General features: G+C 39.8%; 1 protein-coding gene across 4 annotated transcripts in view; it reads right to left on the minus strand.

Moving 5' to 3' along the window:
* Positions 1-338: 338 nt before the first annotated feature.
* jade2 (jade family PHD finger 2) overlaps positions 339-15846 on the minus strand; it is a 312027-nt gene continuing 296519 nt past the window's right edge. For all 4 annotated transcript variants that reach the window (XM_041800778.1, XM_041800775.1, XM_041800776.1 and 1 more), the window contains 2 exons: positions 10986-11131; positions 339-7479 (listed from right to left, as the gene is read on the minus strand). In XM_041800778.1, the coding sequence (XP_041656712.1) occupies positions 6688-7479; positions 10986-11131 (938 nt within the window). In that variant the 3' untranslated portion in view covers positions 339-6687. The remainder of the gene's footprint in view (positions 7480-10985; positions 11132-15846) is intronic.

Raw genomic sequence — 15846 nt, forward strand, 5'->3', positions numbered from 1 at the left:
ATATGTGGGTTATTGAGCAGTTGAACAGGTGTACCTAATGAAGTGGCCAGTGAGTGTACACTAGGAGCTGCTTGTTGTTAACCTTGCATAGCAGATGGATATGCCCATTTACGTGTTTCTCACTGGCAAATCCATCTTGCTCAGCTCCTGTCTGAACCGTTTGCGCCCAGTTAGAAAGTGACAGGACCAGAATCAGCGACGAGGGGCAGTACTTTTGGGCGCAGCGGAGTCGTGATGTAAGCAAGCAGTGATAAGAGGCAGGTGCAATTATGGCAGAAGAGATTAGTGTGGATGCTGCTAAAGCGGCAGTTTTATCAGAATTTGACGACATTTCTTCGTAAAAAGAACAAAGAACAGCATTGAGTTGTTGTCTTCTAAAAAAACAACAAAAGTCACGTACTGACATGTCTACAGTTGCCATGGGTTTGCTTTATGCAGTTCTATATCGAGTTTATACCTTGGTAGCACTACGTCACGTGTTTTGCTGCTCTGATTGGCCTGTAAAGATGTGACAGACAGAACGTTTATCCAATCACCCTCGAAAGTTTTTTCAAAGCCTCTGCCCTTTCCCAAACGCTGTGGAAAAAATGTATATAGAAAAAACTAATTATCTTTTGCATTTGTACACCATGGAGTCATTAATCTACACATGAGCTTTAATTAAAAAAAGAGTGCCCTTAAGAGGAGTTTTGACATGAAATCAAACCAAATAAAAAGTCTGGAAAACTTGCCAAACCAAACTTTACTGACCCAAGGACAGCCTCAAACCACTTTTCTATTGAATGAAAGAGTAAACACAGAGGAAGACAGACTAACAATGAACAGTCCAGCCACCTCAGGCTAGCAATCACTTTTTCATTTCTGAACTTTTTCATCCAGCAGTTGCAACACCTGGAATTTAGCGGCCTTGCTGTTCAAACCACAAATTTTGACGTTTTGTTGCACTGAGTGGCCTGTTAGAATTTACCAGCACTTTACTCACCGGATGGTGCTAACCTGCCTCCCTGCTGATGTAAAAGCTCCAAACATGCTCTTTGCTAGGCTGAGGAAGTTCTCAGGCACCCAGCCCTGCTGGTGCACTGATGTCTTTTCAAGGGGTTTTACAACAGTGTCTGTACAGTCAGCCGCTGTGTGAAGTACAGGAGAGTTTCCAATTGCCTGCAGCAATCAGTGCTGGCCTTTAACTAGCTTTTCAGCAGAAGTCTAGGTGGGATACATCACTGTGTGTAGGTGTATTTCTGACCTGGAATTACATGCTCAATGCCTACTGGCTTATTTCTGTGCTGAGAGTTCATCTCAATTCCAGCATGTTCCAGAGCTCATCCTTATGAGAACTGTTTGATTATATATTTATTTGTTATGCATAATGTGTTAATCATTCAGAGTAAAGGGTCATATTACCAAAGAGAACATAGCTTCAGTCCACCACATCTTCTACTGACACTACATGCTAAACATTTTAATGCCCGGACCATTAACATCAGAGATGGAGAATGAAAATAGATCTCATGTAAAGCGGATATTCGACCTGACACAGTTGCAAAATTCAAAGATCATCAGAGCACATTTTGGGCCGTGAGCCAACACCCACACCAGCGTACCACATGGAGGATGGTGATGTTTTGAAGTTGTATTCTAGTTGATATTAAAAAAAAAAAAGATCCTGCTAAAGACCCCAGTCTACAGTATCTACGGAGCAGAAGGAGAGGGCATTGAAGCCACACTGTAAATATAGAATAATAACCAGTTTATGTATGCCAAGGCTGCACAGTATCAAGGAAAAAAAACTTCAGTTTGCCTGAGATAGTATGATGGTGCTGCTCTCAGGTAAGCTGCTGTTTGAAAGAATCTGCCCTATTTTAACCTCCAAATCTCCCAGTGGAGCTATTTTTCTTCTGTCAGTGCTGTGCAGCCTTAGCATTTGCTACTACATGTAAAGGCCGTTAATGAGAGGCCTTGTCTAAAACCACTGTCTACAAAGTCAGGCTACTCTGAACATTGAATATTGAAACCAAGATTACATTTTTCTGTCTTAGCAATACATGAGTGCTAACAACCACCTAGCGCAGGATTCTGTGCTCAAAATCCTCACTTCAAAACACAAGCTTTGTTGCTGTTACTGTTGTTCTATGTGTTTAATGATCAGTTTCCATTGGGGATGTGATAACTGTGGCCAACGTAGAAGTTCAAATCCCTCCACCTGTCCTTGCAAACCTGGGCACAAAACCCTTCCTTAAAAAAGGGGGATTTTCCTGACTTTGTGGAGGACTAAGAAGGTGTTTCTTCTACGTTGGCTACACCTGAAGGGCAGAGGTTGTTCTCTGTCACCTGTAATAATACTTTCCTGCTGTTAGGGGGCGTTTCCCTCTGAGTAAGCTCATTCTTCCTGATGCAGTCAGGACCATATATACATAAAAAACTAGTCATCTTATACATTACATTAACCCTGTTATACCAGCTCTGGTGTGTGTGTGTTTTTGTGTGTATGTGTGTGGAGCTGTTCAGTTCAGCAGCATTTGGCTTTTTCTGAAGGGGGTTAATATGTGTGAATCTGCATTTAAGAGCTGTCCTGGGATGCAGATCTGGGAGAATCCAGGCCATGTTTGGATTTGAATTAAACCACCTGGTACAGTTGTGTGATGTCCTTATCTAACATTCTTTTCCTAGAAAACCAGAGAGGGACCATGTTATGTGTGTGTGTTGTTGTAGAGAAGATGTAAAATATGCTGCCTTGATACACAGATCTGTTCTTTGGCGTGTTCACTTAGAAGACAGATTAGAAGCTGTCTGTGCAGAGAAAACAAAGGAAGTAAATCAGACACTTATTTGTATAAGTGTCGCTTCATCAGGCCTGGGTCAAGCAGCCCTTAAAATCACCTTCGATGCTTCATTTCAGCCTAATTTATAACCTGATGGATCAGGCATTCAGGTTTTGAAACGAGATAAGCATTGATTATTGTTTGGACCAACTGAACCCAGGGCTTTGCCATACTGAGAGAAGAAACATGCTCAGTAGTAGTCGTGTAGGAGTTCAAACAGTGAAGCTCGCCAAATGAGGAAGTATCTAGACATACACACATTACTTTATATTTATATATACTGTATATGATATAAAATATGTATGTATATATATATTTATCTATGTCTGGTGTCACTTTTTCCTTACATTTTCAATCTTTTATTCATTTTTTTAATGTTTTTAACCCCTGAGAATAACATGGACTGCTTTAAGTACAAAATACAACTCTCTTAGAGGACAACAAAGAAAAACGCATTAAAAAAAAAAACAAATTTACAAACAACTCATTTCAAGAACTGAAGAGCGCAGGCCTCTGAAGCTGAATATTACATTGTCATCATTCGTCTAACAGGAGAACAGGTGCAGCACGCAGAGCCACCGGTTACTAGAACTAGTCCACGTCAAACTGAAGTGGCAGCCATGTTGGTACCTGCTCAAACTGAAAATAACGGTTTAGCATCATTTTCAACGTCTCGATACCTGTTGCCTTGGAATGGCCCTGTTCAATGGGAACCCTGGTGCCCTGATATAAAGAATCAAAATATGTCTGATAGTGGAGAAATCCTTAAATAATTATTGAGCTTTTTGCTTGCTTGTTACCAGCTAAGGCTGGCCACACACTGGATAATTTTCAAATCTTAAACTATTTTAAAAACATGGGAGACCAATGATATAAGGAAAAATTCAAACCATTATTCATCTTTTAATCCTCGCGTAGACAGGTGGGTCTCGTCTGGTGGGCTGGGACCTCAAAGTGGGTTGCAAAGCTCTTAGTAGTGTGTCGTGGATGTGTGCCAGAAAAAAAATGTGGCATAATGTCTACAGTATTTATGGTAGTCAAGCTATGGCCTGGGGGCCAAATGCAGCCCTTGGCCCATATTTAATTGGCCTGCAGTAAATTCTAAAACATAAATGAAAAATGGCCCACAATAGAACATGAAGCTTGTGCTTGACTGTTTATTTTATCTGTGCTTTCTTGACAGAGGAGTAGTTTTGTGTTACCTTAGGGGCTCATCTGGGAAGGGAAAACTACAATTGTCTGTCAATAAGAAACACAGAAAAATATATATTTTTTGTGAAGTCAGTATGAATTTATTTGGATTAGAGTATATTTTAGTTTTAGCACTAGGTGGTGCTGCTGTGCTAATTCTGTAAACAAACATTTTGATAAGACAATGTATTGATGTTCTTTTTTTTACAACTTAAACTGCAGACAACGCTGCCAATTCTCTGGTGAAAGGAGGGTCATTCCCATTCTGACCAGGGTGGAGTCTTACCCTGAAATCTGACTTGCCTCTGACTATTTTACTTGTCAGCTATTAACTAGCCATTTAGGCATATCCATCATTAAGCACATCTTTATCTAAATTAGACTGGCTTTACTGGCTTCAGTATGAAGGTGAGGTATATGAAATGGGCCCCACCCTCCTTAGACTTTTCTGTATGTGGCCCTCAGTGGAATAGTTCGGACACTGCTGTACTAAGTGGACATAAAGTTCATCCATACATCTATTTTTTGGTCTTCTTATAATGATGAGTAAATTTCAGTATTTGACTCAAAATTTCTACTAATTTAAGTGCTTTGAATAGTAAGGCAGATTTGCAACAAAAAGATAATGAAAAAGGAAAAGAACCAGGATTTCATCCTGGCTGGACTGACGGTACAGTTGGGTTTATGTTTGTAAGTGGTTAAAGTATGTCTGCTTGCTCTCATTGGTTGTTGTGGGTGTTCTGTCAGAGGCACTATGACCTAGAATCATAAATATCAAACATGTTTGATATTTAAAATTTGGGATCTGAGACGTCTACAACATGGTTTGGAGCAGTAGTGTTGACACCACCCATGGGGATTACTGAGACAAGAAGTCGTTTGCAATGAGGCTCCGCTCAGAATATGCCCCTACGGTTGTCAGGGGAGGTAAATCTTGCCTCAAATCGGGCTTAAAATCAAGTAGTGTGTGGCGAGCCTAAGCTGGTAACTGCTTGTAACACATGACAAAAAGACCAAGGGAAAAAAGGTTTCAGGAACATCCAGGATATGCATTTTTTTAAGGTGCTCAAACAGAGGGTTTTTCCATCCTCTTCATTTTTATTTGGCTGAATTTAAATGAGAGAACAAGGAGGCTCTCGTGTATTTTTGCCTGACCTTAAAATGTCAAATTTGGCCATGTTTTTGTATGAGAAATTTAAATAATGAAGCACACTGATTAATTCAAAAAAGTTGTTTTTCTACCAAGCTTTATAACTTGGAGCAAATATGAGTCAGTGAGCAGGCTAAGGCATTAGTTTCAGTCTTTTTTCTCTCCCCATTAAGAGGCAGTAACATGGCGGTCACTGTGTAACATGTCCAAACTCTATTTATCAATGGCTCTGGACTGCAGAGATCTATTTGGGCGAGGGGGCAGAGAACAGTAGGCAGCTCTTTGCAATGATGTCTATGCTTTGCTTACTGTTGCAGATGCTTTTTTTTAAATTTCAATGGCAAACGCTGCATTTACATCCTTGTTTCAGGCACTACATCATTGTTAAGGTGACAAGGAGCCCAATGCTGGCTACACTCTGTAACCAATCCAACGGGATTTCCTTTTGGTTTGATTGTTTCGAGTCCGATTGATAAATGATTGATTGATCTTCTTACTGATTGTTTGGTTAAGTGATAAGGTTTCGGGTCGGGGGGACTTTGGGGCACAGGGCAAGCGACAGAAGGCACAGAGTTTCAATGATGATTTTCTTCAGAGTCAGGCTGAAAAGACTTGAACCAAAAATTTGATTTAGGAAGAATTTGAAAGTAGCTGACGAAAGTCAGATCAACATTTCAACAACGGTTGTTATGTGACCAAAGGGATTTGCTTATAGTAGTATGTGTGTCAGTGTGTCTGTTTGTGTGTCAGTGTGATAATCTGAATGTGCACTAGGGTTGGGGTCAAATCTGTACGATCTTTGAACAGTGGAAAATCTTATCAGCGAATATACATTACAGCTGAGTCAGAGTGATGAGAATTGACCCCAACCCTGAATGAGCATCTATTATCCACACAAGTGCGTACATTACAGCTCTTATGACTTGCTAGTTGTGCTTTTCAAGGCTGAATATATGCGGTCCCATGTCATCCTCTGTACATATTCAGACAAGCACTGGTGTTTAAGTGTCTTTCCACTGAAAATATTCAAGGAAACAGGGACTCATTGGATGCATCTAAGACCATGAAGGCCAAGAGCAAAGCAGACCCTGAAACCAGCTTGAATAATAATAGTAATGGTAATAATAATGCCCCAAAGTGTTTGTTCCCATGTCTGGCAGATACCACGGACATGAGGCCAGAGAAGGGTTCTTTAACACCCAGAAATAAAATGAATCTGAAATAGAAAACAGAAAAAAAGACTAAAGGCAATGTTTGTTTCCTATTTGTTGAATGTTCAGCATTTTGTGGTTGCTAACTATGGTCTGGAGGAGAAGCGTCTCTGAATGACAGGCAAACAGCTACATTCAAATTCATCTGAAAAACAAAGCAGGTCAGAGCTGAAGAGATTCCCCTCTGGTTAATGTGAAAGGGATTTGGTTGAACACAGCCATCCAGCCATGTTTTGTGGACCGTGTACACAGATGGAGAAACAATTAGCCAGTAGGACTCTGTTTGGATAACTGTCTGTTTGATTCAGTCAGTTCTTTAGGATGCCAGCACGCTCCTTCTCAGTAAGTCCTCATTCCCAGAATGCAACTGCGGCAAACGGAGTTTGCGTCCACCGGAGCGTGTGTCGGTGTCACTCTGCTCGCCATCAGAGTAGTACCCGTCGGTCTCAGCAGCGTCCAGCAGAGACGTGTCTTTTCCTGTGAGTTGCAGGTCCACAGACTCCAGCCCTGATAATCCTCCTCCACTGAAGCCCCGTCCCCTGGATTTACCCTGGCGAGAGAGGCGGAGCCGTGGAGGCCCACCACGAAAGATGTCGGGCACTGTAGATCCTAGGCTAGAGGCTGGAGGTGAAGATGAGCTTGTGGTGAAAGCAGAACCAGCTCCTGATGAAACACCATTCCCAATGTGAATGCTGTCCCACCGGTCGCGGTCCTCTGAAATATGACAGGAATCCATTTTAGAAATGGGAGGCTGAGGCGGTGGGTCCTTGTGTAGCTCAGAGCTCCTGGTCTGGTGGTGGTGAAGGTGGTGGTGATGCAGGACCTTGGAGGAGCCCCTGGATCTGTCCCCTTTCCTGCCTACAAAGCCTTGCTTCTCCTCCGCCACACTTGCCCAGAGGCTCTTTGCAGTGGAGGGGCTGCTGACTGAGGAGGCAGATCCTGCATTCAGGATCGTTGGGGGTTTGATGGGGGTGGCGGATTGTAGGTGTCCACGAGCACGGGGCTTGCTAGTCCCTCGCGGTTTACGACCTAGCTGGGGTGTTTTCCAGGTGGATTGCATGGAGTTTTCCATCATTAGGTTAAGCAGGCTCTCCTCTCCCTGCTGGAGCTGAAGGAGAGGAGGAAGAGATGAGAACAGTAGAGAAAAGGAAAGACATGCATTAGAGATTGAGGAGTAGATGAGGGATGAGAGGATACAACTTCAAGGTGAGCAGATAAGAGAAAAACTCAGAAAATATTGTTTGTATGTACAGCTTCTATAAAAAATAATTTACCCCCCTGGATGTTTTACCCTTTTGTTGATTTTATAACTCAGTCGTGGTCAATAAAAACCCTCTTCAAATTTTAAGTGAAAACTGATCTCTACAAAGTAATGTCAATTAAATTAAATTAAAATATGTAATGATAAATAAGTTACCTCATAAATATTCACTTCCTTCAAGTCAGTATTTAGTGAATGCTACTTCTTCTGCAATCATAGCAGTGAGTCTGTGTGGACAGGTCTCAGTCAGCCAATCTGCCAAACAAAGCACCTTGTCTGATGGCCAAAAAGCACCATTTTGGTCTCATCAGAACAAATAACTTTCTTTCACTTGACCATGGAGTCTCCCACATATCTTTTGGTGAACTCTAGCCAAGATTTAATATGAGGTTTCTTCAACAGTGGCTTTCTCTTTGCCACTCTCTCATGAGCTTTGACTGGAAGAACCTGGGGGACAGTTGTTGTATGCAGAGTCTCTCCTATCTCAGCTACTTATGCTTGTGACTCCTTAAGAGCAGTCATAGGTGTCTTGGTGGCCTCTCTCACTAGTCTCACTTGTCTCTCAGTTTGTGAGCACGGCCTGAACTAAGCAGATTTACACATGTGCCATATTCCTTCCATTTCTTAATGATGGATTTAGGTCCTCTAGGTGCCCTTTAGATTGCAAAATCAGCTTCATGCAGCTCTCTCTTGTAAAAGATATTGGCATTTCATTTAACACCATATTCTACTTTGCTTAATATGTACAGGACTCGTCCTGTTTTCTTTTTATTCCTATACACCCTAGTAAACAATAGAGCTTTGCATATTATGTTTTTTTTTTTGTTTCAAATAATAAATACACAGACAGAAAACAACATGACAGCCATAGTGCAGCTCTGTTCTGTCCATCACCTTCTCCCTGCACACTGGTTAATTACTGTGAGAAGTGAGCTCAAGTCATGCAGCCTAAAGCTTCATTCACAAAGAATTCAGTCTGAAGGTCTTTTTATGAGCCAAATAATTTTACATTAAAGGTCGTTTCAGGTACAAGGGGCTTTGCAGTTGGACTGTGATGCCTGAAGAAACTGGAGTACTCGACGAGGATGACTGGTAAAAAAAAACCTTGATAACAAATAAGACATTAAGAACAATATCAGAGAAATTATCTTTGACACACCTAAGTCACATGTGACATATCTGACAAAATTTGGAGCTTTTTGTGGCATTACTTATTAAAGTCACTTCCCAGTAATTTAAACCTTTCACTCAAGTTATAAAAACAAACATGTTAGTTACACAGAACTGTGTAGAACTTTGAGGCATGTTTGGGTCAAAAATTGAGGCTGAAGTAAGGCATAGATGTGTTAAGTATGCTGCCTGAGGCCACTGGGGGTGGATGTGGCAAGCAACCACAGCCTAGGGTACTTTCTGTATGGGTAGTAGGGTTGCTTCAAGGCCCTGGTCAGCTGTGGATGTCCTAAGGGCCTGAAAACCACCTGTGGTCTTCAGGGATATTACGAGGGGTAAAAACACCCTGACAAAAGAGATGCCGTCGAGCTTGACCTTGGCTGCCAAGAGACACATTTGTGCATCGACATGTGTCTAGCAAGCTTGACTCTGGCTGCCCTCTCCTCTCAAGAACAACAAACAAAAGTTTGTTGCAGAACAGAAGAAAATTAAAGTCCCTTTAAAGTGGCAAAAAAAAATCTGTGTTTTAGGTTTGTTGTATGCCCAGCCACTGTGTCATGAACCACCGGGCCAAGTTTCAGTCAAATAAAACATCTGTAAGTTTAAAAAATTAAGCTTCAAAATCATGAAAAATGAGGCTGTAAAGTCTGCTCTAGGATGGTGTGGGCATGACGCTTGAATGAGCCCACTCGCGAGGAAGATGATCTCCCCAAATGTAGAAAATGCTACATTTTGACTGGAGGAATCATCTGCCTGCTACTGTATACTGCTATGCTACAAATGTCTTTTTAAGCCACCAGAGAAACAATCACATTTATGTTTTTACATTTATGTCTAATCTCTTATTTTACACTTCAGGTTCCCTAATATCTCATTTTCTGAGTTATGTAAAGCTATATATCTCCCTTGTTCATGAGACAACTTTGTTGTCAAGTTGCTCCTGAAAACACAATTTCCTGATGTTGCTCTTCAAAATCAAAGTCTTCGATGATGATTAGCACTGGAGGCTTTTATTGTGACAGAGCAGAGACAGAAGTTGGGGACTAAATTCATGATGACCTGTAGGCCAACTTGGCAGATAGATTTGGGTAATTTACCTCACAATGAACAAAAACAAAGCATGTAGGTGGCTGTTTACCCTCAATGAAGGCAGTGACATCAGCTAACAGCAGACTGTATATTGAGATGAACTGATCTCATATCGTTGTAGCTTTAGGAGGGCAGGGTAATTCCTCATAGTGACCAGTGATGAGGTGGGGTGCTATATTTCCCTGCTCAAATCAAACCAAGCCTGGAAAGAGTTGAAAAACTTTCTGATGGTCTACATCCAAAATTTAGTCACACATAGAGTGTCTGTTAAGACAGAAATTTTGGATATGCCTTTACGGGGACTTTAAGTGTGCAGTGCTTTTTTGTAGTTGTAGCACTAGGAGGCAGGGTTATGCATGGAGAGCACATATACACCACTTAGCCCCCATTTGGCCCTGCCAGAAAAAAAAAAAAAAAAAAAGAAAACCTTAAAGTGGTGAAAGACTTTCTGATGGTCGAATTCCATAATTCAGTCATACACAGAACTGAGTCGTTTCACATGATTAAAGCTACTTTAATCCAAGATATCTAGAGTGTTTAGAGACACATTTCAGATTTATCTTTACAGGGACTTCAAGGTGTATTTTGGTGCTTAATTTGAACCAACCTGTATGTTTTCAGTCCTCAGGAAGTGTAAGCTATCTTGACGGATTATAGTTTAACAGATAAATTTAGTCTTGATTTCCGCCCTTTTACATTCTACTGTAGCTCTTTCCTTTACTAAAAATGTGAATGTTGGTTTTTAATTCAGTATCCAGGACCGTGTTTAATTTGGCTCTCCACACTTGTTTTGGCTTCAAGTGAAGTAGACTGGAATGCAGTTCAAGGGGGGATGGATTGACTGCTGATTATTTCAGAGTTTTGTATTTTGCCATGTGTATTGCTTTTTATTGCCAAGAGCCAGTCTTCAGCTCTGTCTCATGAAATTCTCCTCTTCCTTAACTGGACTGATCTATGTGCTGTCTGCATGTACTGACAGACACTGAAAAGATATTTTGCTTTGGATCACTAAAAAAAAAGACTTGAGTCAGTCCATACATTGCTGCACTGTAACAAAGGTACAGTTAACCCTGAAATAGCTGGTAGAGACCTACCTGGTCAGAGAGCAGGCTACCACTCTTATCCCGATGCTGAGCACCCAAAGCCCACTGACCCAGCATGTCATCAGCGGTGATCTGAACCGACTGGGCGAGCCAGCTGTCGAACAAAGAGTTGTCCAGCGGGAAGGACTTTGACAAACCTGGAGGTAGGGGATAGGTCATAACAGCAAAGAAGGAGTATGAGGGGAAAGGGTGGATCATATAGAAAGACAGGGAAGAGAAAGAAAAAACAGAAAGGTGAGAAGTGCAACACATTTTCTTTTCAGCAATTTCAAATGCACAAAAGCTTCATCTAAAGCCACTACTGACACCACAAGTGGAGTAAAGTCAAGAAGGAAATCATAAACAGAGTAAGCAAACTAATACTTTTCAGTAAGCGCTAAACCCTGAATGCTGCAATTCAGTCAAACACAAGATTGATTTGTCTTTTTAGCCTCATCATGATTGTTAATATCTACTCATGCTTGACAGAAGGAAAATAAAACCATGTCATTTGCAGTGTGTGGATATGAGCTGCAACACCAAACATGCTGTTGCTGTCACCTCATTAAAAAAAGATTTCAACTCATTTTGCTTCAAGAATCCAGTTTTCTTCTTCCCTCACATTGTGGTGGTATATGGGTGTATATGAGTGTGCAATTGTGCATGTGTAGGTCTGTGTATAAGTGATGTTTTAGAATAACAAGGAGATTTCCATGACTCTTTTACTATCATTGCAGGCTGTGAAAGTGCTGCTAAAGCACTGCATGTTTGTTGCATTTGTCTGTCTTACTCTCAAACACACACACAGGTAGGCACAATAAAGTAAAATATAGATACACTTTACTTAGGAGTTTTTTCCCCCAGCCAATATTCACACACGAGGAGAAACAAGCAGTATGAATTAGCAAAGATAACAATCAGGACATCTAGTGAGGGAATTCCAGCTTGAAAACAATCATTATATGGCCAGTCAGAAGTTTATTAATGTCCGAAAAATTAAAAGAAGATAGCAGCCACATCCTCTGCAACAAAGTTGTTGATTTATTTTACTTCTAAGCAAAAGTAAGTCCTGTAAGTAGAACAGAAACAGTCCTCTTTACATATCTGTTACAATAAACATCCATTCCTGGAGGTTGGAAGCTCTGGTTATATCACATCCTTGTATTTTTTCCACATCAAACAAGAGTACATAAAAATAACAGTTAAAAAGAGTTTAAAAATCAAATCTAAAACATACTCAAGGACCCCTGTGCCTTCACAATCTACACCATGAAGTCCAACTTCACTATAACACACCAGCTCCACCACTGGCTGTTCCTAAGTTATTGAACAGTCCAAAAGTTTAACTGTTCCTGGTTAGCTAATGTTATAATTTGATTTACTGTTAGGTCACTGATTGTTATGTCTCGTTGGATATCTATTCAACTGCCTTATGTGTAAGACACCTGCAAAAACTCAGATCTTAACAAACCACTCCATCTTATTTCTACTCAGAAAAGCCTCTTATCACTTATTTTAGGCCTCATTCACCTGATAATTCTGGATGAACATCTAATTTCAGATATTCAAACACTTCTGGACTTGTTAGTAACTTTTTAATACATACAAGGACTTATTTTTAACAAGAGGTTAAACATGTTGGCGGAGTTTTTGAATTGTGGTGTTTTGAAACAGAGTTGCAGACATCTTTTGCTGTCAAATTCATTTAAAAGCAAACTAAAATTAAAGAGAAAGTGATCTTTTACTTTTCAACTTTATAATGGTTTTTGCTAGATAAATTTTTATGGTTATTGTCTTGTCTCAGTCTCAGCTTGTCTTGGTCTCAACTCCCAAAAGTCTTGGTCTTGACTGGGTCTCGGTGCACTCTGGTCTGGGGTATGTCTTGGTCTCAGATAGTGTGGTCTTGACTTCAGCACTATGACACGGTGAATTCTTATACTGTGATAGCAATAAAATAGAGATTTGTTTTGCATCTGTAATCTATGGTGTGAAGTCAGTTGACTTAGCTCATAACTCCACAAAGTAGACTCTTTTTATGACTACTTTGGGTCATTTTTTTTAAGAATAAATAAGTCTGAAAAAATATTGCTCAAGTTAAAATATTTAAGTTTTGTGTTTTGCAAACTGATGTTGAAAGATGTCAAACCTTTCTGCTCAATAGCACCTTCTGTTTCACGCACACAGTGAGAAGACCTTAAAAAAAAAGTTTATTTTGGTTTATGATGTTAGACATGAACATCTGATTTCATGAGAATCTTTGCTGGTGGGGATTAACAGAGAAATTTCAAGAAAGAAGGATGCAACAGTGAGATTATGTTTCTATTCTTCTCTATAAAAACCCCTGATATATCCAAATAATAAAAAGATCCAAACAACACTACCTCAGGTTCAAAAGTAAAAACCTGTTATTGAGGTTTTCTGCTTGAGTATGTAATATTGTTGCATGAAAAAGAACCTGAAATTTTTTCAGATGAATCAGAAAAAGGAACCCAATGAAAATTTGCTCCTTTCACTGTATAACTGCAAAACACTGAATCCCAGAGACCTTCCATGACCGGGTACAACCATTTATCTTTGCACACCTGCAGTTTATCATATTCATTGTGGGAAACTGCTCTCACTCACAAAAAATCAGAGCACAAAATGATTTACGTTAATATAATGCGACAGATTCTTGCACACAAACACAATAAAATACAGACAGGTGTTTTCAGATTTTCTGGTCTTAACTTCTCCCTGTCTCTGCTGTGTTTTCAGCTTCCCAGGAAATCTTCAGCGACTGTAATGATCTGCCAAACAGGACTGCAGGAGGTGCTGTTCAGGTGGGTTTAACACCAGCTCACCACGACTTACACACTCACAAACACACACATAGTCGGTCATTTCCATGACGCAGCATGTCTCTGCAGGAGTGGAGAGAGCTCTGAGGGAGGGGATAGGTGACAGAGGAAAAAAAGAGGCCATTGATGAAGTGTGATGAAGACAGGAGGTGAGGATGGAGGAAAGGAGATGAGTTCAAACAGAGGTGAGGAAGAGGAAAACCTGAGAGCTGTAGTGTGCAGCTATCTTTGAGATGTGGCAATACTAAACATCCTGACACTGTTTTCACTGTAGTTCACACCTAAATATATCTAAACAAGAAGATACGTTTACAGACATTTTAGTAGGTCTGTGACATAAGAACTTCAACATGATACTACTGACTGATACACTTAGATGTAGGGCTGTGCAATTAATTGCAGTTTCATTGTTAACATAGTTTGAGCATTTGCAATAAACACATTGCATTTTAGGTACAAGTGCAATGCTATCTCACTCTGCATGTTTACATTTTATTAATTTCATCTGTTTTCTCAACATTTTGATGCTGTCAGATGAAGCCCAAGTTAACTATTAGCTACCCCCAATTTGGATTTATTGTATGAAACTTTAAGAACAACACATTGATGTAACATTTTTGTTGTCAGTGGATGATAAACAATATTATATCATAGAGCACAGTTTCAGATATCATGTAGCTCTACTAATATGTTACCCATCTTAGATTAATGTGATAACATGATAACTTTTAAGCTAATTTGCACTGAACTTGTAAGTAGGTTGCACAGGTAATGATGAGAATATTCAGTTTTGAAGACACTTGACCATGAACGAAGTATCTGACAACCTCAAAATTTAATCTCCTTATGTCAGTCTGTGAAAAGCGAGAGGGACATCGACATGTTCCACCTTTAGTTGTAATCCATCAAAATACTGTTAAGACATTTCTCTGCACACCAAAGGAGAAGTCACACACTCTACTAGGAGTCATACATCTGTGATACAATAACTTAAGAATAAAGCTTACATCCATAGTTGCCCTTACAATTACCTGACTCAGATACTGACTATCAAACAATATCTACAATTAAAGGAAGATTTCCAATAACTATGACAAATCACACTGGTGAGTTCCCTTAATTAAAAAAAAACATTTGTATTGTCTTACATTTCCAAAGAAATACTTTTTTAAAAGGTGATGAAATGTCAATTGCCTTTCATTATTTCTTAAGCAAGCTCATTCTTATTTTGACAGTGATGTTCAGATCTGGTAAGGATCATCATGAATGGATTAAATATGTGTCACTCATAGTTATCTGAAATATCTCTTACTGCTGTTTTAGACTGGTTGTATGTCCGCTCCATCCCCTACCAGTGTGGCTTTTACACTAAGCCAGTACTTGCTGCGTCTCCCTGTTGTCAAAGCACAGCCATTTTTCTGAAATTTTACCTCAATAAACCCCCATACAGTATAAGTGACTTCATTCAGGGTATAGTGGAAGTGTGCCTGGAGCTTTTCAAAATAAAAGCATCCTGTACAAATAAAAGGAGTCTCTCCAAAGAAATGCTAAACCGGGCTTTACTTAATAAAACAGGCAAACATGAACTGTACTTATGTTTGGTTTATCTTTCCTTTGACATGTTGTGCTAATGAGGAAACAGAAAGCTTCAGGAATAGTAGAAGTTTAGAGAACAACTTTATTAAACAGATGTATTTCAGCTTGTGGACTTCATCTGGGTGAAGAAACAGAATGAATAAATATTTTACCAATGTGGACGTACATACATATTTGCTACAACCAGGTAAATCTCGCTCTCTTTTTATCATTTTCCTGTCTATTTTGGCCAGTTCTGCACACAGTGCACTGTTAAGGTGAGAGAAATGACTTAAAGAGTGAGAAAATGGGACTTTTATGTTGAAATGAGTCTTGATAGAGTTGTGTTAAGAGTTCTTCATGTAGAGAAATGTGGTTGAGAGTTTTATTATGGAATTTTACTTTGAAAGTATGGTTATTTCGGCTTCCTTTTTTATGGTATTTTCTGTTTACAGTCC

The sequence above is a fragment of the Cheilinus undulatus genome, linkage group 12 (genome assembly GCF_018320785.1).
Source record: "Cheilinus undulatus linkage group 12, ASM1832078v1, whole genome shotgun sequence".
NCBI classification, from domain to species: Eukaryota; Metazoa; Chordata; class Actinopteri; order Labriformes; family Labridae; genus Cheilinus; species Cheilinus undulatus.